Here is a 26982-nt window from a genome sequence, read left to right as displayed (position 1 = left end):
GTATTACACGGTAAGGACATGATTTACTCACCCGGCTTGTCCGGGGAACAGACCTCACCTCTCCTGGACCTGGCTCAGGACATGCGAGACCCCACTCTACGGAAGTAAAACAACCCGACCTTAAATACAGCAGAGAGAATATATAAATCCATCCTGCTCTGTCTTGCATATACTTGGCACAGGTTAATTATACAGTTTACTCCCAGAGGTCACTCCCTATCATAGTCCAGTGACCAAGGATCAATCCTCCAAGGCACAGACCACTTCACTTCCAATATAGCAGTTATGATGTAATGCTGAGTTAAGCAGACCATAGTAATTTCTAAAGGTCCCTGTTTAACTAAAATAGCCCTTAGAAACAATGTCCAGCGATACAACCCATTTAGAAACACCCTTTATATGTTAACCTGCTTGCAAGTAGTTAACAAACCACTGATAAGGAGAGTAAAGGGATTGGTCTAGCAAGTGGCTTACCTGTCCGTCGTTGCCTCTGGCCGGCACTGAGTTAGGGGGAGGCAACGATCAGAACAGGTACAGCCCTTATGACTGGTCCCGGACATGCCTATGTGACCAATCAGCGTGGGTAGTACATTGAAAAAACGCCTCGTTTTGCAGTTATAAACTAAACATTAAATTCGGTTAAGCATTCCTTACTGGAGCCACCTAGGATACTGCCCATGTATCCCTAGTGTGTAAATACATAGCTCAGAAGGAATGGAAAAGAAAAGAAAACAGCCTCACCGAGCCGGTAGAGAAACGCGTACTCTCGCGATGCCTTCGGGACTGCAAAATGAGGTCATGGCATTGACGTCTGTAGTTCCGCAGGTCGCGGAGGCGCTGAATGATAGAGCATAGCATAGCACGGGTCTCTTGGTTATTATAATACCAAGCATCTGAGTATCTAGCGCAGAAGGAAAGAAAGTAAACAACTTCATCGAGCCGTCAACGAAACGCGTCCCCTCGCGATGCCTGCGGGACCACAGAATGACGTCATAACATGGACGTCTGTAGTTCCGTAGGTCGCGGGGGCGCTAAAAGATGGAACACAGTAGGTCTCTTGGCTAAGATTATTATTTGGAGTTTCATACACTTGAATTATACAACAGAATGTTTTTTTATATAATCCAACAGTTCTTAAGATGATTATTAGAAAACATAGCTCTTGCAATGTGAATTAAAGAACTGCAAAGTGGCCACATTTATATGGAAAAAGTATTTTTAAATCATAAATCACGTTAAAAAGAGCAAGCATCTAAAATAAAGGCGGGAGATCACGCCCAAAAGATGCATGGTCTTGCAGGTAATCGATACAGCGATTTATATGAGGTGTAATCAAGTCACAAATAGTACCTGGCCAAACACTCACAGCACAGTTAAATCAACTGTGAGCTGGGTCATCCATACAAAAACAAAAACAAAAGCAACAAACATTGCTAGTTTAGTATCCAGAATCAAAAGTTGGCAAACAAACAGTGATAATTATATATGTGACCTGTTAGTATGAAATGGCACAATGCTCTGTATAGCCCTCAACTTATGTTTACTGCCCGGATAGCCTGATACTTCTGTGCATTGTTATTATGATTCAGACAGAAGTTAAAAGCAATGTTTTTCTTACAGACGGTATTACTGAAGGCTAAACCAAGGAATTTCATCGTTCAGTCCTCGAATGTCTGTATGTAGTTTGTAAACCCATTTCTGTTCCTTTAGGAACAGAAATCTTGATACATCACTTATGTGGGTAGGAATGAAAGGTTTTTCAAGAACAGTCCAAGTAAAGTCTGATTCGTCATGATTCATTTGTATGAAATGTTTGGTTAATTCGGAAACACTTTTCTTACACCGAGAGGTGCTTTTGTGTTCCAACGTGCGGACCTTTCTTGTGGTCATTCCGATATACCTTTCATTGCATGGGCAAGTCAGTTGATAACGAAGGTTGGTACTGTTACAATTCGTGAAGTGTCTTAGCTCCCATGGCTGGGTGGTACCAATATCGATACTAGTTGTCTTACATGTCTGTGAACAGACCGAGCATGCCCCACACGGGTGATGTCCGGTCACAGCTGGAAGGGCCCATAGTGTCCCAATCTCTCTTCTGGGTGGGTCTTTGGGACGCGTATGTACTAGTTCATCACGTAAGTTGCTTGAACGTTTAAAAGCGAATAAAGGATATTTGATTTTCTCAGTACAGTTCAGAATACGCCAATGTCGTCTGATGGTATTTTGGACGCAATTAGACCTGCTGGTGAAAGTGCTTACAAATGTAAGACGGTCCAAAGGGGGCTTTGCAGTCTTAGGCTCTAAAAGTGCCTCCCGGTTGTTATTGGTAGCACGCGTAAGAGAGCGCTTGATAGGTTTCTTAGGGTAGTGTCTCTCTACCAATTGATTAGACAAATTAGATGCGTGATGTGAGAAGGTCTCCAGAGTGGAGCAATTGCGCCGCAGCCGGAGAAACTGACCAAACGGTAAGTTGTCGCGCAGAGATTTAGGGTGCTGGCTCTCGTACAGTAGAAGCGAGTTCCTTGCCATGGGTTTGCGGAAGAGTTCACTTTCCAAACCAGTTGGGGTGGCATAAATTGAGAGATCCAGGAATGCAATCCTCTCTTTACTTGTCTCGATGGTGAATCGCAGAAATCTATTCTGAGAATTCAACCACTCATGGAAGCGTAGGACTGAATCTAGGTCACCTCTCCATACCACCAGCACATCATCTATGTAGCGCTTCCACCATATTATAGATGCAAAAAAGGGGTTAGATGTTGTTAACACAGATGACTGTTCGAACATGTGAACATACAAGTTCGCCAGGGAAGGAGCAAAAATGCTCCCCATGCTGGTGCCCGAGGTCTGGAGGTAGATTGTTTCTTCAAACCTGAAGTAGTTGTCTTTCATGGCAATGGTGGCTAGGGCCATTATAAAGGGGACCGGAGTGATAGAGTCGAGATCTCGCCCTTCCAGGATGGACCTGATGGTATCCAAGGTCTCATCCTGGGGGATTGAGGTGTATAAGGATTCGACATCAATGGAGACCAGATAGTCTGTCTCCTGATGGTATTCTATAGTTGGAATAGCTCTCAGTATGTCTGTGGTATCTTTCAAGTACGTGGGCATTGTGTGGACTATGGGTCTTAAGAAATGATCCACAAAAGCAGAAAGTGGCTCAAGTAGTGATCCCTGGCCAGAAATTATAGGCCTACCAGGCGGTGGCCTTAGGGACTTATGCACCTTTGGCAAGGTGTAAAAATAGGGCATGGTCAGCTGTTGTGTCTGTAGAAATTGTGATTCTAATGAAGTTATCCAGCCTTCTGCCAAACCCTCTTCAACCAGAGTCTTGGTCTCATTCGACAATCTGGCGGTAGGATCAATCGCCAGTGGACGGTAAGAACTAGTACTGCTCAGTTGTCTTAAGCATTCCGTCCTATAAGTATCCACTTCCTGTATCACGATGGAACCACCCTTGTCAGCGGGTTTTACGATTATCGAGGGATCTTGAGTGAGGTTTCTTAATGCTTGTTTCTCTACTCTTGAGAGGTTACTATAACCACTCATAGGGGAAACCCAGATCTTTTCGATGTCATCTTTCACCACCTGCTCAAATGTGGCTATCTGTGGGGATACTGCATGTGTTGGTGGAAGAAAGGTGGATTTAGATCTTAAGCCAGTGTTGACATCTTTCTCAGAGTCATTATCATTATTTTGGTTTTTGAAGAAGTAGTGCAGTCTCAGTTTTCGAAAGAACTGGGCTAGTTCTATTTGCAGTTTAAACGGGTCCCCGTCCACTATGGTGACAAAACCCAGACCTTTGTTGAGAACAACTTCCTCAATTGCTGATAAGGCTCTGTTGCTCAGGTTCACTACCAAACTGGGGTGTGATGACTCACTTATTCTTGGGCGCTCCTCGTTTGGCTGCGGGTGCCCGCATGGGGCCCTGTCGAGTCTTCCCAATGGACCTGTGCTTGTGCGGGTCTTCTTTTCCCTCGAGAACGTCGGGGACCAACCCCTAAAAAAGCCTGGTTGTTAAAGGGCGAATAACCCAGAAAAGGACCCATTGGTGGCTGAAAGGGATGTTGGAAATTTTGAAAATTACCAGGGTGACCCCACGGAGTAGGTGGCCACCATGGTTGTCCTGGTGGAAATTGTTGTCCTCCACGGTTTTGATACCTGCCTGCTCTACCAAGTCCTCTGCCTAAATGCGGGGGAGGATTTGTAGATTCTGGATCACTACTGGAATCAGAGCTAGATCCAGAGTAGTTAGATCCATATCTCCTACCGCTTTTACTAAAGTCAGGGGCCTTGTAGGAGTCACTTGTGTACGGATATACACGGTCCAGTTTGAATTTGGCCAAATCTTTTTTGAATTTGTCAATCTTAATCTGAAGTATTGAGTCACTGAAGTCTTTGTTATTCTTATCAGATTTGTCCTTTTGTTTTTTGAAGACAGAGGGGCTCACAGTAGTTTTAATTTGTCCCTCAAGGACTTGTATTTCTATGAGAATTGCGTCTGCCACCCGTTTGGCTGTACTGATGATCAATATTAGCCAGTCACGGGTGCATCGCCAGGCTATCAGTGACCAATCTTTAAGAAAAGATTTATCATTAAGGAACAAGCGAGGGGCGTTAGTTACTATAAGCCCTGGAGGAGCACTGCTCGACCTCATGTATTCTCCCATAGTTATACCATGTGCCAAAGTTTGTGAATGTGTTTTCTTAAGTGTAAGGACCTTGGTCCAATCATCAACAGCACTCACTGATGGTGCTGGGAGTGTCTCCAGGATACTCGGCATATTCTCTAAGATAGCCTGGAAAACCGAATCATCGTAGACTAAGCCACTACGCTCTGCAATGTTAGTAGAATACTAGAAAAGAAGGGAAAGCGCCTCAAGGAGAACGATCGTAGGGCTGAACTTATTCAAGGAAGTGTAAAAGTACTGACTCCGAGTAGTAGTTAGTGTAAGACTGCCTAATGAGTGCAAGCCACAGAAAGACCCGCAGCTGGAAACCGCTCAAAAATACAAATAACAATACGTGGATAGAGGGCCTAAGGGATATTTATAGACCAGCCTAGGTAGTCCCCCTTTGTAGAATTACATGAACAACAAGAAAACCTAAGGGTCTCTGTAGGAAAGTATCATGGAAATTCCTATTTCCTTAATCCGACGTCTAACATAGTACATCTAGTTGGAGTTAAGACTAAATAGTTCTCACAGGACACGAGAAACCAAAACGGATAAGCTGCCCAAGGAAGACCAACAAGACTTCCAGGAGATCTTACAAGAAGGTGGTCTCCTTGCAAACCAGATGATCAGCATGGCTGCAGATGCTTCGGATCTGGCAACGCATGGGTACTCCCACTGTATCTGTACTATGCGCTTGGCCTGGCTACGGCTTACTGCTCTCAACCCTGAAGCACAGCGCAGGATCAAGAAAGCTCCCCTTCTGTGGTAACTCCCTATTCGGCACACATGCCGATGATGAAATGTCCAAAATGAAATCAGAATTGGACACTTTGAAGGCAGGTGACCTAGAAAATAGCAAAGATTACCGACCCTACGATCATCGCAATTTCCAACAGGGGATTTAAACCCCTCACTGGTCAACGCAACAACAGCAGTCCAGGTCACATTACCATCAGTGTCGACGAGGAAGAGGAGCTTTCAGACCAGCAATCCCCCCCCCCCGTAAAGCAACCGGCAAAACAATGAGCACCGGTTACCCCGGTCTCCTTTGCCCACTCTGGTTGGGGGGGGGGGCGTTTATCATGTCTCGCCTGGATGAGTGGAAAGAGATCACAAAAGACAAGTGGGTGCTCCATATTGTGCAAAATGGTTACTTACTCAGATTCAAGTCCTCACCTCCAACTATAATACCTCGGTAAACAGCATTTACTTCAGACAGAGGTAAATACTCTACTACAAAAAGACACCATATAGGAAGTTCCGTTGCCACAGCAACGGCAAGGAATTTACTCCAGTTACTTCCTGGTTCTAAAGAAGGGTCCCTCCCATGAGTACAGGCCCATACTTTATCTAAGATGCTTAAACAAGTTAATCCCCAAAGAGAGATTTTTGAAGCTAGCGCGGCAACAAATCTTTCCTCAACTTCATCAAGGACACTGGATGTGCTCCATAGACCTTCTGTACGCATATTTTCACGTGCCAATTTCCCGAAAACAACGGAAATTCTTCAATTTTCAGGTAGCGTTGGAGCACTTCCAGTACAAAGTCCTCCCGTTTGGGCTAAAATCAGTGCCCGCATGTTCTCAAAATGCATGGCAGAAGTACCTGCTTTTCTACAAGAGCAGGAGATCTTTGTCAACCCGTACTTGGACGATTGGATGTTGAAAAGTCCGTCACCCACTCTGCTGCACCACATTCAATGCTGCATTCGAGTGATAGGCCATGTAGGCCTACAGACTACAAAAAGTCTATTCTCAACCCAGCTCAAAAGATTCATTACCTGGGGGCTACTCTGGATACCATAAGCACAAGCATGTGTCCTTCCGAGGAGAGGTTATCCTCAATAACCAACTAGTGCCACAATCTCCTCAGCTCACACCTTCCCACAGCCAGAAAGTTGTCCTTACTTATGGGCTCGATGGCATCCTGCGTCTTCATTGTCCCAAACGGAAGACTGCAAATGTGTCCTCTCCAGCAGGCTTTGGAGAATCAGTGGTCACAAGCCTCGGACCGCTGGGAAGACATAGTGGTTCTCCCTCAGGCAGCCAAGGATTCACTCAAATGTTGGATGAAATGTTCTCACCTACTGAAAGGAGTTTCTTTCCATCAGGATCTTCCCAGCCAGACGATTATCACAGACGCTCCTGTCCAGGGTTGGGGAGCTCACATTAGACATCTCCAAGTACACGGATTGTGGTCGGAGGCAGAGAAGGGATATCATATCAATATGTTACAAATGAGAGCTGTACATCTTGCACTCGTCATTCTTTCCTTTCCATTCAAACACTCTCCCTGTTGATTCAAACGGACAACGCCACAAATATTACCTGAACAAACAGGGAGGAGCCAGGTAGAGCCAGGTCGAGACCCCTCTCACAGGAGGCCCAGACAATATGGAAGTGGCTGCTCGCAAGAATACTAACAAGTTCTGCAAATTACCTCCCAGGCACTCTCAATGTTAATTCAGACTCTCTAAGTCGAAATTTTGTCAAAGCTTTCGACTGGGTGCTAAACAACGAAGTTGCACAGGGCATCTTCCAATGATGTGGAGTTCCTGACATCAACATTACTTTGCGCTTTTCCATCAATCCCGCTCATTCTTCTGCTGATCAACAAGTTCTGCAGAGCCTAGACCAGGATGACCCTGATCACACCAGAGCGGCCTCGCCAGTAGTGTTACACCCGGACCTTTGTCAGCTATCCGAGACCCCACACAGGAGGTTACTGTGCCACCCAGACCTATTATCCAAACTTGAGTGGGGGGGGGGGGGGGGTCTCGGCCCCAACCTCCCATCTCTGAGATTGACGGCATGGCTCCAGTATGAACATCTAGGTTTGGCTTCAGACTGTATGAATATTCTTAAAGAGGCTAGGAGACCATCCACAAGAAAGTTGTATGCTTTCAAATATAAGTGGTTCTACATATGGTGCACCAATATTTGTTATGATCCCATTCTAGGGCAGCAGCAGGTGATTTTACCATACCTACTGTATTTAGCCAAATCAGGCCTTCAGCTTTCCTCTATGAAGGTTCATTTGGCTGCTATTACAGCATACAGAAAATCTCCCACACAGGCTTCCTTTTTCCAGATACATGTGGTTAAAGACTTCTTTGAAGGGTTAAAAAAAAGTCTACCCACAGATTAGATCCCCCTCTCCGCAATGGGAGCTTAATGTGGTCCTTTCTAAGTTGATTGGTACCCTATTCGAACCCATTTGAAGACCTCTTTTTTAGTTTCAATTGTAAATAACCTTATCTCATTTTCTGTGCAAACAGGGTGGTCCTTAGAACGCATCCTAGTTTTTTACCGAAGGTGGTCTCTGATTTTCAAATTAACCAATCTATCACCCTTCCTACTTTTTTCTGAACCCTTCAAGTCCCCCTGAGAGGGCTTTACATTCTCTGAACCTCAAAGGGTTCTCAAATTCTATTTAGACAGAATCAAGAATTTAAGAAAATCAGACCATCTGTTTGTGAACTATAGTTCCACACATACTGGCTTTTCATCTTCCAAGCAGTCCATCTCTAGAAGGATAGTCTCATGCATTACTTTGTCTTACCAGCTGGCTAACAAACAACTCACTGGTAAACCAAAGGCTCATTCCACCAGGGGAAAGGCCTCTACTACAGCCCTCCTCAAGAATGTACAAATTGCAGAAATCTGCAAAGCTGCCACATGGCAATCAGTACACAAATTTACTCTCCACTATTGTTTAGACTCTGACACTGACGCAGATGCTCAGTTTGGGCAAGCCCTTTAAGGAATTTGTTAAAATAATTTATCCTTAAGAGTGATTTTCTGTGACTATGCAGGTGTACGTCCGCAGGATTGGGGGGATGGGTTTGGTATTCTATTCAGTGCTTATGACTATTGATGCGTATCTCCTGGAAGACCAGGATAAGTTACTCACCTGTAATCCTAGTTCTCTTCCAGGGGTATACTCAAAGTCATAAGCAAACTCCCCACCTCCCCGGATAAATACTTTTGTTATAGTATTTATTTATTTATAAAGTTTATATAGCGTGAACTTGATCCCGAAGGATATCAGGGCGCTTTACAATTTGAGGCAAAGGTAACAAATCAGAACATTAGTCTAACATGGGGAATCTAATGGGCATTGAATTTCAAACCATCAAATTCTTGCTGACATTCCTGAGTCCATTTGTACTCTTTGTTTTTGCCTAGTAGAAATCTTGAATTGATAGATTTACTTGCCAAGTTTGTTATAAACTTCCCATAGTATTCTATCACACCTAGGAAAGAAACAACTTCTTCCTTTGATTCTGGAGTGGTTAATTTAACAATGGTATCTACCAATTCCTTCTTTAGAGCAACAACTATTCCTGTGATAAAATGGCCCAAATAATTAACCTCATGCCCAACATTTTTTATATTTCTTTTGTGTTAGTCCAGCAATAAGCAACCTCTTTAACATGTTCATCCTGTGAACCACCAAATATCAGTAAATCATCTTGATAACACTTTACTCTCCTGACACCTTTAAGAACTGACGCCATCGGACGATCCATGAAGACATAGTGGTGGTCTCATTGGATGCCACTATGGCGTTCGATACCATCGGGTGGTCATACTTGTTCACAGTCCTGGCAAAGTTGGGTTTCGGACTCAGATTCATGGGCTAGGTCGGCTATTATACACCGAACCCTTGGCGCAAGTAGTGGTAAACAATACGAAATCTGAGGTAAAAAAAGACCTGACCTATCACCTGTGGGGGATGATGATGATGGGAGCAGGCATGTCTTGGAGGTCTTAAAGGCACAGCACCAATTCTATTACTGTTGTGGTTTACTCTATGCAGCCCTTGGGCTAATTGCCTGCTATTACTTGCCTTTTTCTTTGAAAATAAAAGGCTATGTTGAGACACTAAAGGAGCGCATTTTCTATTTTCAGTAATTCTATATCCAGATTTTTAAAACTTTAAATGAAAAATCCAAAGTAGTTTTGCCATCCTGCTATTTTGTATATGCTTTGGGGTCCCCGCACGTGGGCAGGACTATTTTTCCGGGGTCCCCGCACGTGGGAGGGACTATTCAGAGCTTAGGGCTTTGATGAGTATACCTATGCAAGAGAACTAGGATTACAGGTATGTAACTTATCCTTCTTACCATTTTTCTATAGACAGGAAGAATCTGTAAAATTATTGATGGACGAAATAGAAAAAATGATATTACATCACCAAAGGACATTTGATGCACCACAATGTGGAATATTTTTACCATGGGGAATTAAGAGTCATTGTTCACAGTTGGCTAAAACAAAACAAAAAATTGAAAGGACTTGCACTCCCCTTATTATGCAACTAAGAAAAAATCCTGTATTTGGGTCTGAGGCAGACTACACATGGTGTATATAGGTGCTCAGGAGTAGCAAAAATGTCTTCAGTATATTGAGAATTTAGATCTAAATATACGTCGCTTCATTCTACATTGCACATACTGCATTATGTACTTATGAGTGATAAAGTTTCAGTTGCTGTTTTTTTTTTTTTTTTTTAAAACCTTTATTGTACAGTTAAGGATATACAAATACGGGCCAACAACCGCTCAGGTAGGCCACGACACAATATAATAAGCCAATGTATCCGAAGGGAAGTGTGCCGGGATGTACATTACATTATGTAGGTAAGTAGTCAATATGAGAACGGCCATATACGACAACCGAAAGCAGGAGCAAAGAAGGTTAATTTTATATTAGGAAGTATAGCAGGATTAATTGCAGTTTATGGTCATCCGAATTCCCATAGCGGGCCACAAATCAGACAGCAAAACAGAAAGGCAGCGGAGAAAACTATCATCAGCAACAGTGTACATCAATTAGGATATATACGCCATATAACAAATCAATGGTCACCTTGGCCCGCCTTTAGTCCCCCCACCAACCAGGCACATACTGAGAGTGAACGGAGGAACCAGAACAGCAGCAAGAAATACAATCATCCGCCATACTAACCCAAATAATAAGAAAAGAAGAGAATAAAGGGGGAAAAGGGGGAAAAATAAAATAAATCAGAAAGGGGGAGAATGCCGCGCTGCGGCACGCGCCCCACAGCAACGGAGCACGCAAAAAGAGTGAGGATACAGCCAGCGAGGTGGACACGCGAGTCGCAATAGCAATGTGGCAATGCAGTAGAAGGGAGAACAACACACCCCCAGTTACCACCCGCAATCATACCATGGGAGACAAGCACAGACGTGGCGCTCCGATAAAGGGATACAAAAGAGCCATAGAACTAAAGGAAAAGGAAAAAAAGAAAAAAGCCCCACCGCACCCACCCCACCCTGCACCCCTGCAGAAGGCTACGGCCTACCCCCCCAGCAGCGTGCCTGTCACCCTAAATCAGAACCCGAAATATAGAGAAGTCAAGAAAAGAGAAAGGAATAAGAAGGCAAAAAAGAGGGGGGGAAAGAACCCAAAAAGGGGGGTGGGGGGTGGGGGGGGGGGGGAGAACATAAGGCAAGTCGGTGGGCCCCAGCCTCCCGCCCACCCATACGAATATGCAACGTCCAGACGAGATCGACACAACCTTAGGTATTATAAACTTGTAAAGGAAACCGTCCATATTATCATAAGCGGGGGCCATCAGCATAGCAAGCTATTAACCGGTAGTCCTCCGGGTGCAGCATCGGCTCATCCCTGGCCTGTCTTCGTCTTCACCACCATATGCGATATAGCAATGAAAGGCAAGCAGTTTAAAGTGAAGCTGCTCCACGGTCGAAACAGACCAGGACTAGGGCGCAGATCAAAGGGTTCCGGCAGCCAGCAATAAAATAAGGACCTGTCACGGGAGTCCAGAACCCTCGACAGTAACACGATGAGCAGCAAGATGTAGGAGTCTCGCCTCGCAGCACAGGAAAGTGGAGTCCCCCCTGCAGCACAACAGCAGGGCCTCCCCATAGCAGATCGGATCAGCACTCCATGACGTTCCTTGAACCCTCGAGCAGCATACGAACCTGGCATGGAGCCCATGCCCTCGCACTCCACATTCACAGCTGCCAGGAGAGTCGGGCCGCATGGCGACAATCCTGTCCACGCACAGCGGAAGCACTCCTTGTAGTGACCAAGGGGGACAAAGCAACGCCATCTCAAGGTCGAGGGGTGACCATGGGGAACGGTCCTTCAAAGATGGTGGCGGACCGCCCAACCCCCCACAGGGGCACCGGGGGCCAAGGCCGCACGCAAAGACTGCAGGGCAGCCAAGACATCGCCGATCGTGGACTCACGTTCATGACCAGGCCCCCGCACACGTCAGCGACACAGATCCGCAGCCCCGATGAAATCCGTGTTCCTGGGCGTCAGCCGCCATCTTGTGGGGTCAACTGCGTCACCACACTCCACGACGCCCGGGACGGGCTCTCACGCAGGGACACCGCCGGGGGTCACCGGGACACGCTAATGGCAATCTTGGTGCAGAAAAAGCGCCATCAAATTCGGGGGCCTGCTGTTCGAGCACCCAAGGGCGCCTCCCGCCGACTCCAGGCGCAGGGCTTCAAGATGGCCGGACAAGGCATCAAAGGGGGGTCATCCTGCACAGACCTCCCACCTCCAGGGTGCTCCGTGCTCCAACAAGGGGTCCACCGCAGCACCGGCTGACCCACACAGGCAAGTCCCCGGTCTCTACACCGCGAAGGCCCCGGAGCAAGCAAGAGCCCAGCAGCGGATCCACAGCACGTATGGGCCCCCGGGCTAGACGGTGAGTACCAGCGTTGTTTCCCCTTCCTTTTCCTTCCAGGGTGTGTCGTCTCGAGGCAGGATATTCAACAGGATTTGTGTGTTGGGCAGGAAGGCTGGCGGAGCCGAGTTACAGAGCGGCCATCTCGGTCGCGAGCTTGGCTCCTCCCCCTCAGTTGCTGTTTTTATTTCTGATGTTATTTTAGTTTTCTTCTGGCAGTGACATTTATTCTATTATTGTGAAATATATAAACAATGACAACATTCTGTACTAAAAGAAAGTTGTTAGACATGAAGCACTAGGCTGTCTGGAGGAGTGAATGAGGAGCATTTGCATTTCTGGATGATAGGTCCCCATCAATGGAACAAAACCCTGAGGAACATTTGTTTTGACGATGAATAAAATTGATTATGAGTTATTGGAATATGTAATGCTTCTTCCTTCAACTTTAATCCTGAAAAAGTGAACATCTCAAGGGATGGTACTGAATGCAATTCAATTCAATAAAGCTTTATTCGAGGTATATACTCATAAAAGCACAAACATGCATTTAAAAATACATATTAATTAAAATCAATATTTCATACATGTAAATACTTTTTAAAACAGTTGTGCAAGCTTTAACAATGAAAAGGTTAATTAGACTTTAAAACAAATATCAGGTTGCATTAACAGATATAGCCCTCCGCCTGATGGACCATGCCCACCCCAAATACTTTGCTGTTCCCAGAACAATAGGCATGTCAGTGGATGTACAGATGATTCTTAGCCCCTCAACACCACTAGATGCCCCAAGGTTTCGACAAACTGGGGCCAACCATACTCTCCTCGGAATAGCATAGGCCTCACACAAAAATAAAAAGTGGCCTATGCTTTCATTAGTTGCACCACACACCGGGCAGCATGAGGTATTCGCGCTCCGCCATCTACCCGTCAGGGATCTCAGGGGAAGGAAACCAGACCTTAACTGGAAGAATAACTTCCTGTCCATTGGGACAGTAATACTGTCCCAATACTGTCTAATACAGGACTCATTTTAATTCCCAGAAATCTCCCCCCCATTGTATCAACTTTTGTACTTCTCCAGAGTCTACCATCTGTATAGTCCCAATACAGGGTCTTAATGGTGTTTTTACTTGGAAATACTTCCCCAGATGGGTTATCCCAGAGATTAGGGAGGCCGAGCTCACCCAAAACAACCCTTAGATTCTTCAACCATGGTATTTTGTGAAAGGTGTCAGCTTTAATTAGGGCTAGAAACCCGTCGGCATAATGCCGAATCTCAGGGGTGGTCCAGAGGCGTCTCCATTAAAGAATAGGCCGTAATCGAGCTCGGTCGCTAACAGATCTCCTCCCTAGATCGAGACCGAGCGGGATTAATGGCGCACTCTGCGGAAGCCCCGTAATTCCCCTTAGAAACCTATTCTCTGATGTTTGCAGGGGAAGAAGCCTCCCAAAACCCCACACTTCTGCCCCATATAGGGCTGACCCTATAGCTTTGGCGTCGTATACGACAAGAACCGGTTTTATAGGCTTGGTTTTTGATTTTGATTGCTCCACCGGAAGTGCCCCTGAGATCTGCTGATGCCTCAAGACCGCCTTTCCTATATGGTGAGACCAACCTGGCTTACTTGATATCTCAACCCCAAGATAGGTGAAAACGCTAACTACCTCAAGCTCACTGTTGTTCAGGAATATCCTTGGGCGAGGTCTGCGCCTTGGGGAAAAAGCCATCAGCTTGGTCTTGCCAACATTAACTTCAAGGCCATGCTCCCGACAAAAAACATCAAATATATTTAGAGCACGCTGCAATCCAGCCGGAGTTTTGGACAAAATTAGAGTATCGTTGGCGAACATCAGGATCGGGACCCTGAGGCCCGCTAACGAGGGAGCATCTACACTTACGTCCAGCATCCTACCCACGATTCCATTAATGAATAGGGAGAAGAGCAAGGGTGCCATTGCACATCCCTGCCGTACCCCCCGTTCGACCGGGAAGTTGACGGAAGATTCCCCATTCAGCCCCCATTGGACTTTGGCAAAATTACACTCGTGCAACCTCATGATCAAGGTGAGCAACTCGGGTGGAACCCCCAATCTGCTCAAAACTGTCCAGAGTTTGCTCCTTGGGACCAGGTCGAAGGCAGCCCGCAAGTCGACAAAGGCGACATATAGGCTGCCCTCGCCAAGCAACACCGTCCCCCACCGCAACATGGTGAAACGGAATACTTGGTCTAACGTGCTGGTCGCCCGCCGGAAACCTGCCTGATAGGGGGACAGAGCATTATTCTCCTCTACCCAGTCCATCAGTTTGTTTACCACCATCTTCCCTACCACTTTTTGGACAGTGGCAATCAAACTTATTGGCCTATAATTGGCAGGGAGTGACCGATCACCTTTCTTATAGATGGGTAAAATAATTGCTCCCTTCCATGTTTCTGGGATTGCAGCCCCCATTGCAATGGCATTTCCCAGTAGGGTCACATACCTGGCCCACCGTACTTTATCATTTTTAAATACATCAGAGGGTATCCCATCTAAACCCGGCGCCCTACCCCCTTGTAAGGAACAAATTACGAATTCCGCTTCTTTAGGGGAAAACAAACTTTCAATACAAAATACAGCTGGAATTGCTTCCACAGCCACGACTTCCTTAGTCTCTGCATACTGGGGTTTAAAATACTCCACCCAGGCCGCCTCATCAACATTGTTGTCTGGTTTATTTGGGGTGCCGCCTCTGCCCCACTTCACAATTTTCCAGAAAAGCCTGGAATCCTTGACCCCCGAGGCCTCCAGCAATTCATCCCAGTACTCTTCATCCCACTTTTTCTTAGCCAGGCGAACACTAACATTGTATTGCTTCCTGGCTGCACCAATCACAACCCTATCCCTAGTTCTAATTGCTCTACCCAAAGCTAGTCTGGCTGCCCTACACTGCTTGTTGAACCACCTAGCCGGTTTGGGTAGGACTTTCATATTTGCCTTAAAAGGTCTCATAAAATGTGGTTTTAAAAGGGAAAAAAACGTATTGTGTGTGTCTGTAGTTATCCTGGACCCTGGGATTATGGGACTTACTGCCTCCATGGCAGCGATTGCAGTATCCACCTCTGAACTTATATAGTCCATAGATTCTGCATTCGCCAACACACTTGGCCAATTAAGTCTACGCATATCATTAGCCATAAGAGGTAATACTCCATCACGAGGTTGCGAATTACCTGTCATGGGCGTCCACCAATTGTGGGTGACACAGAGGGGATTGTGATCGCTTTCCAATCTACCCTCAATTTCCATATCACATACCCCCTACTGAATGCATCAATCTTGTGGCTTCAACATACGATCTTTCCAATTCTCAGCATTAAATGCTCAACACCTCACAGGGAGTGCATTCTTCTAATCGGAGCAGCTATCCCAAAAATGGCTTCCAATAGCAATGCTCATGAGCTTTTGAAGTGGTCTTTGCTGTTTGGGAACTAGGATCTGTTCCGTAAATGAAGGCCCACTTCGGGAGAAGCAAAGTGTCTGTGCTTTTCTTGATACTGGAAAAAGAACTGTACATTGAGGAGCCTGCGTTCCTAACATTTAAAGATCCACAGATGTAAATGCAAAGTGCAGACAAATTATGTATAATTGGCCCTATAGAGGTTGCCACTACTGAAATTCCTGCTTTTCAGGATTTCCAAGAGTTTTTAAGCACTATGCATTTGTATTTGCTGCCTCTTGATTATATCACTTCCTTCACAAAAAGGTTATATAAAAAGGGTTCCAAATAATAAAAAAAAAATTAAATAGTGTTCAATGATCTCTCTAGAAATAGGCAAGAGATCTCAAATAACTGTAAATACAGGAACATTCTCATTGTGAAGATGTGATTAACCACAAACAAGTACTGTTTTGTTTCTTTTCTTTGGCCAGTAAACCCCTGTGGTTACAAATGGCTGTGTTTCAGGAAAATTCTAGTAAGTTCATGCTAAAACTGGACCTGACCACCGTGATAACACACACAGTTATCATTCTTCAGATCTGTGCTTTCTTTTACTGCCTGTTTTGGAGACAAAAAAATTCAATTTTCCAAATGAAAAATTGTTAACTGCAATTCTCGAGAAAAAAGGGGGAAAGAGTTCTTAACTTGGATCACGTGGACTCGGTACAGTAAGTAGGGTAAATTATTAGAAGATATTAATTTTTAACACACATAGATGTTCATGTCTAGTAGTCTGTTGAGACATGCAATATTAAAACCCCAATATCTAATAGGAGTCACTATGAACAAAGGCACATTTCTTGGACTGTACATACCTTCTCCATATTTTCATAGTCCAGTTTAAAGGCCCAGAGTTGAAGGCGCGCCGAGAGACCAGTAATGGAAGACAAAGTCATCAAGAACTGTTCAGCGCTTCCAAGGGGCAAATCAGGATTGGAAAGCTGAGCCTCCTGAATCTTCTGCTTCTCTTCATCTGTGGGAATCATAGTTTGGATTTTCTGTAGAAAGAAAATATTTTCAAAGCACTGAGGACTAGAATGCAAAAGGGAAGCCAATGTCACTTCTTTGGGAGGCTAAGCTATTTTGTCACAGGAAAGACACATCATATATGTCACAGAGCAAGAATGAGATTAAGATATTGAACATTTTTAAATATTGCCATGACCACAGATGGGCTTCTAAAATGGATCATAACTTGAGTATTACAAGATATGTTGACAAGGTACAGAAGCATCAGCAAATCAAATATGTTCGGCTTTACGAATACAAATAGAAGCAAGCACAAATGGTGTTTGTACGTGTTAGCACTCTCTTAAATCTCCCAGAGGAAAGCCCGGCTTGACTGTTGCACTACAAGTAACTCATGAGCAGAGAGTTTGTCATGCAATGATGCTTCTTGGAACATGTGATGCCTGACTATTCTATGATAACCGAAATAACTGTTTTAGGATTTGTCAGCATCTGCCATGACCATAAAAAACACAGAACCTTTTAAGTAATATTAAAGGGAAGGTACTGATTTATTCATGGAGTGCCATGCTAAGCTTCCTTTAGTTCATGTATTATCTCATCAAGGAGGATAACGTTTTCTTTGAGTTGGGATATGGGAAAATCTGAAACTCATGAAAAGATTCCATGAACTGCAGTACCGCAATCCATAACTAAATACATGAGCTCTTGCTGAGAGCCAATGCTTTCTGCATCTATAATTAGAAAGGACTATGCCCAAGTAATAAGGGTAAAGAAAAAGAGAAACAATGGTACTAGAAAGGATAGAGTGTAAACAATATGGCAAAAGGGTAAGGAGATAAGACGCATGTTTATATATGTGTAAGGAATTACCCAGTACACAAAATCTATTTATAACTATGATTTTATTCAATATGTCAAGTACATTTTTATTCAAATATCCTCTTGGATTAAACCACCACTTATTATTCCTTATTAAAGGTTATGTATTAAAAATAGACTCCTGTCTCAAAGGTTACTCCCGACCTTAAGGCTAAGTAAGTTATATCTCTAGCCTTCAAGGGTTCATGTTCCCATTTCCAGGTCTCTCTCTGAACAATTTAATGACCCAGGTGTTACCCTTTGTCTTTCTTTCTCTAAAGCTGGGCAGGGAATTCCTTCACTTGATATAAAGTTCTTTCTCCGCTAAGGATTGGTATTGTTCCCATTCTGCATTCGCCATCCTCCCGCTCCATCCCACAAACTAGCCTGAAACAGAGGTTTACCAGGCAAGAATTGGAACAGTTCCCACTATGCATCTTCACTTACTGAATCCTCATTGACTTTTATAGCCACTGGTAACCCAGCATTCTTCCTCTCCTCCTCTTTCCTGGTATCCATTGGTTGCCTCCTCCCCTGTACCCCACCTTGACTCCTCTCTTCTGTTTCTTTTGATTCCCGCACCCTTAGAGTTACACCCCTATACAGAACCCTGGGTATCAAGGACCTATTTGTTCAATCAGTCCTAGTTTTATTATGAACCACTCAATGGCTACAGAATACACATTCAAACTACAAATATGTATCCAATAGTTTGATTTATAGAGTAGTGTATACATAGGGAAATATGCAAAAGAAATTCACATTTTCTTTTCACACCTTACATCCCAAATCGCAAGGCAAATTTCAATCATAATAATGATGTAAAATCACATCTAAGACAGATGTGCATGCATCTGGACAGATAGAATCCTCAGGTTTCCAAGGGAGCATCTAAGCTGCAAACAGCTTGTTTGGTCACACACTGACATGAGCTGGTGCTTTCTACTTCTTTCTCAATTAAAGCATGACAAAACACAAACACCAACCTCGCTAGTCACAGACAGAGAAACACTGATAAGCTATGTGAGAGTGATATTTGTGTGATAAGGCCATCTGGGAAACTCACTTAAGTCATTTTGTTGCTAATATACATGTTAGAGGCTCGGAAGGGAGAGATTCTGATACAGATCAATTATATCAATGATTTGACTTCACACCCTAGAGGTATCAATATGATTGTTTCCCTGCTTCATTTGATTAGGGAGAGGCATGAATAGACGGCCAAGGTCTCGGGCTAGGATAACTACACTGTGAGACTTGTATGAAGTAAAACACCTTATTCTCTTTGCTGAACTCAGGCTTTCACACTCTCCCATGGCAGTTTCTAACGAATTAAGTACTGGTATGGGCAGCTGAACTCATCTGGGGTGGAGGGGCAGACGAGCCGCCATTGGATGTGTTCACTCAGATGCTAAGTATGCTAGGGAATAGCAGATACTGCTTTATGTTAGCTTATCGAGCCACCAGATTCAGACCATTCTCAGATCTGAGGACCCAGTGGGACAATGATCTGGGGGATTCCCTTGCAGAAGCGTAATGGAGTCTTCCATAAATAATGTAGGGCACATCTTGATAATTGCCAGACTCAAACGTATCCAATACATCTACTCCCACAGAACATATCTTACATCTGAGTGTGTTCAAGTTATGTATCCCTAGTTGCCTATGATGTGTCCCCCATGTAACCAGACAGGATCCACACTTGGGCGTATGTATTGGTTCTGCAGCATCACTGGGAGGATCTCACGGCACAGTTTTCAGAAAGGACCGGGAGACGTGGCCTGTGTAAACACAAAATCTGTCTCCTGGGCCTCATGACAAGATCGAAGGTGGGCAGATAGGCTACCAAGTTCAGTGACTGCGCCCTTGCCAAGCAATAAAAAGCCATGAACTGGTAAGTCTCCTCCACTTCCGATTTGAGGTGCTGGTGCTGTGATCTATATACATACGCTAAGGCTGACGCATCTTTGCACCTAGCCAACACCACAACCAGGGGCCATATTATAGAATGCGGGGCAATTTTCTTGTTCGCACCAACAAGGAGAGTATGTCGTATTATTTTGAATGCGCTGCCCCAGGGCAGCCGCGAATGAGTGCTGCCCTGGGGGAGGGGCAGCGCCTTCAAGTGAAATATGGAGCAGCTTTGAAGCAGCCGCTCCGTGTTTCCCCATGCAGGCGATAACCCACCTGCAGTGATTGACTGCACCTTCCTGTAAGGGTATGTCTAGGGGGGGGTCCATAGGACCTCTTCTCCCCCCACCAGTGGGATGCCATCAGGAGGCACACTGACAGTAATACTTTCCATAATATGGTCCAGGCCTGCATTGATAGTTGATTGGGAACCATGCCTGCAGACCCTTATGCCCCAAGTCTGACGAAAGACGCCCAGGGGGAACTGCCCTGCCACTTCAGCGAGTGCATATATAATGGCGGACACATACGTTTGTGGGAATGATTACCTTTTCTGACAGCCAGAACCAACAAAACATATTCCTATCTGTAGCTTATTTTTGGTGGGGAGGAAGGAGTTCAGGAAGGGGATTCAGTTGTGATTCATTCTGGCTGGCTGATTGATATTGCTCTTTCAAAATGGCAATGCAGACTAATTAAAAACAAAATGCTGCAGACGTTCACAGAATAAGGATTGCTTAGTACGACTCCAATCCTTGTTTTGAGCCAGTGGCATTGCAGAACTATTTGCAATTTATTCTAGGTCCATAAGAAGTAGAGGTGGCTTCACTGGGCCACTTACCTCCTTTAATTGTTTACACCAGGGTTCTCCAAAGTCGGTCCTGGAAGACCAGATGCATGGCAGATTTATTTGCATATTTTTATTTAGATAAATGTTGTTGTCTTAAAAATCTGACAAGGATCCGGCCCTTCAGGGACGACTTTAGAGAAACCTGGTCTACATAGTTGCATAGCGGTACTCTATGGGTCATAGTGGCTGATTTTCAGGGGACTGTCCAGGTGAAAAGCAACCACAATGCACTGGCTCTATTAATTGCGACAAAAGAAGCCCTTTGTGGAAAGGTGCCATAACGACTCCTGAAGTGGCTAACCATCCAATAGGGCACAGCTTTCCAAACTGTGTGGCGCGACACATTACTGTGTCGCGACTCATATGTAGGTGTGTCGCGCGATGAGATGAGATGACGTCTGCCAGCAATCTGCAGAGTCTGGCTGCAGGGGCTCTTAGAAGGGGTGAAACAACAACAAAGCCCTATTAACATGCACAAGGTCTTTAAAGACCTGTGAAGTGCTCGAGTGCAGCGGTGAGTGGTCCCGGGCTGCCACACACGACGGGGGGGAGGGGGGGGTGGTTATGAAGTCCTTTGATGCCAATGGGTGTTGCGTGCCTGATACAGTGTATCAACTATAACGCAACGCGAAAGCAGCTGGTCTGACAGACTTTTTCATGCCGTGGTTTCATCCTTGCTTGCTATTTCATGGACTGCAGGGAATAAAAGATTGCCTAAAAGAGGCAGCGCTTTAGATGACATCTGCATAAGTATGATTGGGGGGAGGGAGAAAGGGGGTCCTCAAGGAGTAATTCTAAGAAAGCAATTACACTGATAAATAATGGTAGAAAACATCCTTTACGCTTCACCATGCAGCTTTTGCCAAACTTTTTCTGTTGAGCAAACTAGAGCCAAAGGTATCAGAGCGCTTTACATGAGCACCAGTTGTGTTACAGACTTGCATTTTTGTGTGTGTGGGGTGTGTGTGTGGGGGTGTGTGTGTGTGTGTGGGGGTGTGTGTGTGGGGGTGTGTGTGGGGGGGTGTGTGTGGGGGGGGTGGGGTGTGTGTGTGGGTGTGTGTGTGTGTGTGTGTGTGGGGGGTGTGTGTGTGTGTGTGTGGGGTGTGTGTGTGTGTGTGTGTGGGGTGTGTGTGTGGGGGGTGTGTGTGGGGGTGTGTGTGGGGGGTGTGTGTGGGGGTGTGTGTGGGGGTGTGTGTGGGGTGTGTGGGGGGGTTGTGTGGGTGTGTGTGGGGTTGTGTGGGTGTGTGTGGGGTGTGTGTGTGTGCGGGGTGTGGGTGTGTGTGTGGGGTGTGGGTGTGTGTGTGGGGTGTGTGTGTGGGGGTATGTGTGGGGTGTGTGTGGGGGTATGTGTGGGGTGGGTGTGGGGTGTGTGTGTGGGGTTGTGTGTGGGGTTGTGTGTGTGGGGGGGTTGTGTGGGGTGTGTGTGTGTGGGGGGGTGGTGTGTTTGTGTGGGGTGGTGTGTGTGGGGTGGTGGAGTGTGTGTGTGTGGGGCCCGAGCCCACCATAGGAGGTTCTGGCTCGCTCGCTGCGCTTCCTCGCGTTACCGTGTCCCTGAAATTTTTTTCACAAAAAGGTGCGTCACCAACATGAAAAGTTTGGAAAGCTGTGCCCTAAAAGCTGGGAAAATTGTGTCAGCCCCACAAACCCTTTTTTTATACCATTTGCAGGGAAAAACCCAGACGCTTTCATTTGCAGCCTTTTTTCCCATTTTTCCCAAGAAAAACAAAATTTAGCTGTATTTTGACTAATTTCTGGAATCTACAAACCCTGGGTACCTTTAGAATCCCCATGATGTTGGAAGAAAAGGACGCAAATTTGGCGTGGATACCTTGTGTGATCAAAAAGTTACAGGGGCCTAAGTGCGCACTACCCCAAATAGCCAAAAAAAGGCTAAGCACAGGGGGGGAAAGGCCTAGCAGAGAAATGGTTAATCAGAAATTGAAAAAAGCATACTGAGAAAATGCTATGCTTCGGATTTGGTATGCCTATTTTTTTTATTTATTTATATTGATGGGAGCTTGACTGGGTAGTTTCTGAATTTCAAATGTTTACCTAAATTCGAGGCTTATATGGACAGAATCTATCCTCCACAAGCAAAACGTCTATGTGCAGTTTAGATCTGGAACATTACCCCTAAGATCACGAACGTCTAAGTGGGACAAATCAGGCTGTCCCCCAGAACACTGTCCATTTTGCCCATAGGAAATAGAATCAGTAGACCATTTTCTCCAGTTTTGTCCCAACTATTCACTCCCACGTAAGAACTGTATAGTTGCAGTGTGTAGGCTGGAGGGCATTAGGCACCACTGGGAGGCTTTAGGAATTGTAAAAAGTGATCTAAATGAATCAATAGTCTTTGCAGAGGCACGTTTTATACAGTGAGCGAGGAACAGTAAATCCAAAGGTTTCCTCAGGGAACCCTTAAATCCTTATGAAAATCTAAGGTCCACAGTGTATATATGCATCTATTTCTAATTCCGGAGCACAACTTGTGTGTGGTGGTGGATTGAGTAGGTTCCAACAATTAGGAATCACAGTATAATCTACCCCAGGAGATTTAAATTCATTAGGCCAATTTTCATCCTTTACAATTAACCATCTACAAACATGCTGCCTCAAGCCCTGTAGGCAAAAAGTGGCTATTGCGGTTCCTAAGTTTTGATACTTATGGTCCTTCCATAAGCTAGCAATGGTCTTATTGCGTTCCAGTCCCTATAACAAGCTTATACCGATATATACGATATTAGGGCCCATCTAATCTATTGCTGTACAGGAGAATATAGACAGTAGAACAGACCCTTTTTAGCTCAATATTAAGTCTTCTTGCTGCTATTGGTTTAACTTGTCCATTTAGGAGAAGGGATTGATAATGTGGGCTTTAAGTCAATATTAGCTTGATACTTGATAATTGCTCTTGTGTTTTGTAACATATGTATTTCATTAGATATCTTAACTCATTTTATATGTAACATATATATATGTATTTTATTAGATATTTGTAACTATTTTCATTACGTACTGTATGTTGCACTTTTAGGGTCATTCAACGGAAATAAAGTCTATTGATGGAGTGATGGGGATTCTTTAGTTTTAAAATCATGAACACAGACCAGGCTGTCAGCTGTCGGCGGCCCTCACCCTGTGGCATCTTTCGAACTTGATGTCTTTCCACGCCGGGGAGCCTTAAATCAGGTGGAACAAGGCTTGGACATACTCCTCCAGCTCCGAGCCTACGACGGCTATCGGGACGGCAGTATACCAATGTTATTCCTCCTGGATCTGTTTTCAAGGTCTTCCGTATGTACCTGCAGGTCGATCTGCTTATCTTGGAGCTGGACTTCTTCTTACTGCATACTCTCGATCTCCGGCTGTTCTCCAAGTTTGCCACCTACTCCCCTACCTACTCTCTGCCTACCTCTCTCAAATCCAAGGAGAGGTCCTCCTTCACCACTTGCAGATCCTCACGCAGGGAAGCGAATAGGGAGTCTAGAAATTCACTGGTAACAGGGCTTTCAGGGGCTTCCCCACTGCCCCCAGATCTCGGCTCAGCTGATCTAGATTTCCCACTGGAGGTCTCGCCAGCGGTCTTGAGGAGCTTGTCTCGTAGGGTGCAGTCCTACTTGGACTTAGTAGAGGCCATTTCTTCCCAGGCCACTCCCGGGGAGGCTTCTATGTCTGGGACAGTCAGCCTCAGCCCCAAAGAGGAGCCAAGGGGTCCCAGGTGGTAGCCCAGAGAAGGGAGTCAAATCATGAGCCCCCAACTGCAATTAATGCTCTCTGGGGGTCATCAGTGTCGGAGCGGACACAGGGGCCCAGCGGTGCAGCTTTCGGGCTCAGGAGCCAGGCCTGCCTGATCATTCACCCTCACTAGGCCAAAGACAGAGTCTCATCCGTCACTGCATCCCCCAGCTCTTCAACTAAGGGGTCAGGCAAGAGAAATCCCTAGGCTTTCGTTTCCGTGTGCAGTCGCTGGGGTATCCAAGTAGTCCCACCACACGGAGCACCTCCCCACTCTGGCTTTCAATACAGCTGGCCCTGGACCTCCATCATCAGGGGCACGGGCCCAACGTTATGTCAGAGCCTACGGGCCCTGCCCGTATCTAGACCGGTTCCCTAGCAGAGGGCCTTCGTTCACCCAGTGCTCCTGGGACAGCGGGCTCAAGCCACTACAATCCGACCTCACACTGGGTACAGGGGTGCCGTCCGCTCACCAAAAGCTTGTCCGGGGCCTCGCTGCAGGCGTAGGCCGCTGCCCGTTGCCAGGAATCGAGTGGTTCAGGGCAGGTTAAGTGCCTGGTGGAGAGAATCCCCAAAGCTTCTGCCCGTCTGGTCTCACGATCAGAGAGGACCCAGAATCCCCTTCGGTGGACTGGGGGGGCCCGGGCCACAATCCACACCAACCGGCACGCTCTTAGCTCTGTGGTAAGAGTTTCTTTTTCTTCTTTTGTTTTGATCAGTATAGTTAGTATCGTTTCATTGAGCAGCACATGTTAATGTCTTTTTATAAGACTCTTTGTAATGCTACATTTTGTCAGGCTGCAATATTATAGCTATATATGAATTTTTGTGTTTTTTCTTGGCTCTTTTCCCCCTATGAAGAGAATGTGAGATATCATTGTATCTTTTGGTATCCATAGGCCCATGCCATTTCTTAAATCAAATATAAGCATTTGGCAATAGTGACACTTTGTATTGTGAATACATTTGCATGGATTGTATTCTTTCAGAGCACAACTTCCAGAGGTGATACGCCAGATGAAGACAGTGTTTCTGTCGAAACGCGTTGAGTCAGCTTTACGCCCACTTCAAAAACCTCAAAGACTTATCCCATCCATCAATTTATCATCTTTATGTTAAACACTATTATAGATCATATATCATTTGCATCATACATATATGTAAAGTCAATTGTATGTATGTCTTAGTGTGTATGGGTTGGTATGAAAGTCGTAAGAATGTTGTGCACTTGTTATAAGTATCTGTATGATATGAATGTCATTTTTTATTGTGAGTATATGCTTTTTTACAATGCAATTTATATATTTTAAAAAACCCAGAAATTACTACTGAATGAATAAATATTTTTGTATTTTTCTATACCCATAAGTGTCACTATTGTTTTTCCTTTTATCATGATTTAAGGGTTGTGTAATTTTGAAGTAGTCTTAGAATGTTTACATGAACGCGCTTAGCTCAAACCAGAGATAGCCTTCCCCACGCAGTCACCGGGTCTGCCCCTGTTGCAGAGCCCTGGCCTGCTGCAGACATCCTCAGCAGGGCTTTGCTCTCCGGAGCATGCTCCCAATGACACCAGAGTCCAAAGCCTTCAGCCGCTGAGGCCACACCCGCTGTCTGACTCTGCTGGCAGGCACAGCCCCCACCAGAGGGCCCAGGCCCTTAATCAGGCTCCTGTCCAGCCAGCTGGTCCACAGGATCTCCGGGCACTGCCTTGCTGGCCTCCGGCCATGCTGCGGTTCAGGTTGCAGTCTATCAGCACTCCAGCGCAAGAAAGGCCGCAGCGCAAGGGACCGTGCGTTGTGTAGGCCATAGTCTGCCGGACTCCAGTCTTACACGGGAGATCCGATCCATCACCCGGTCCCAGTCGGTGCTCCCAGGTATCCCCGTGCTCTGGGCCTCACGGATGCTCACCTAGACCACCCTGGGGAGAGTAGACAAGGGCGATGGGGCTATGCGAAGTACCTTTAGATGCTGCGAGGAAGGAATGACAGCCAAACACATCCTCTCAAGCTGCCATCTTGTCCACGCCCCTCTGATGGATATTTTTAAGTGCAGACTCCTCACCTTTAGAATAGACACTACAGCAGTACCTTCCAAAAATTGGACGCACTGGGGAGTGGACTCCGACCACAAAGTCTTGCATAACCGATTGAACACGGTGGCCTTCCTGACAGACCTGTCAAATCATTAGCCCTCTGCGAACTTGCATAGGCTGGCAGATGCCTAGCACTGGCCTCTCTCTCACAAATGCTGTTGTAGCAGCCTTAGCCGTGGTGGAATGGGCCCGCAGGCCTACATGGCGTTGTTTCTTGGCAAGCACACAGCAGATCTTGATTAAGCCAACCATTAAATCTTTTAAGGGGTCCTTTAATGCATGCTTTATTTTACTCTGCTCCAGAGAATCCTACAAAAAACTGATTATCCACACAATGTTCTTTTGTGCGATTAATATAGAAACTCAAAACCCCTTTAGAATCAAGCTGATGGAGTCTATCCTCTGCTTCTGAAGGGGGAGGTGAAACAAAAACATTGGACAAATGATAGATTGGTCGATGAGTAAAGATGTCATAACTTGGGGTAAGAAGGCTACCAATGTCATGACAATTAATTTGCAAGGGAAGAAGGGGGTGCAGGGCGGTTGAATTGAGAACATATGCAGTCCAGTCATACATCACAGAGAGGTGATAGGAAGCAGGATAACAGTTTAAGTAGAAGTAGTCACAGTAAACAGCTGTGCATTGGTTCAAAAGGCATGCTTCGAAATAGTGTCAACACTAAGTTTACTAAAAATTGTCAAA

General features: G+C 45.5%; 1 protein-coding gene across 2 annotated transcripts in view; it reads right to left on the bottom strand.

Moving 5' to 3' along the window:
- Positions 1-26982, bottom strand: part of FHOD1 (formin homology 2 domain containing 1) — a 1641100-nt gene that overhangs the window by 466971 nt on the left and 1147147 nt on the right. For both annotated transcript variants that reach the window (XR_013603775.1, XM_078670473.1), the window contains exon 16: positions 16671-16853. Coding sequence is in view for 1 of the 2 variants with exons in the window: in XM_078670473.1 (XP_078526599.1) it covers positions 16671-16853 (183 nt within the window). In the remaining variant the exon portion in view is untranslated. The remainder of the gene's footprint in view (positions 1-16670; positions 16854-26982) is intronic.

This window comes from Lissotriton helveticus, chromosome 12, assembly GCF_964261635.1.
Source record: "Lissotriton helveticus chromosome 12, aLisHel1.1, whole genome shotgun sequence".
Lineage (NCBI taxonomy): Eukaryota > Metazoa > Chordata > Amphibia > Caudata > Salamandridae > Lissotriton > Lissotriton helveticus.
Note: the sequence above shows the minus strand (reverse complement) of the source record. Positions and strands in the feature narration are given on the sequence as shown.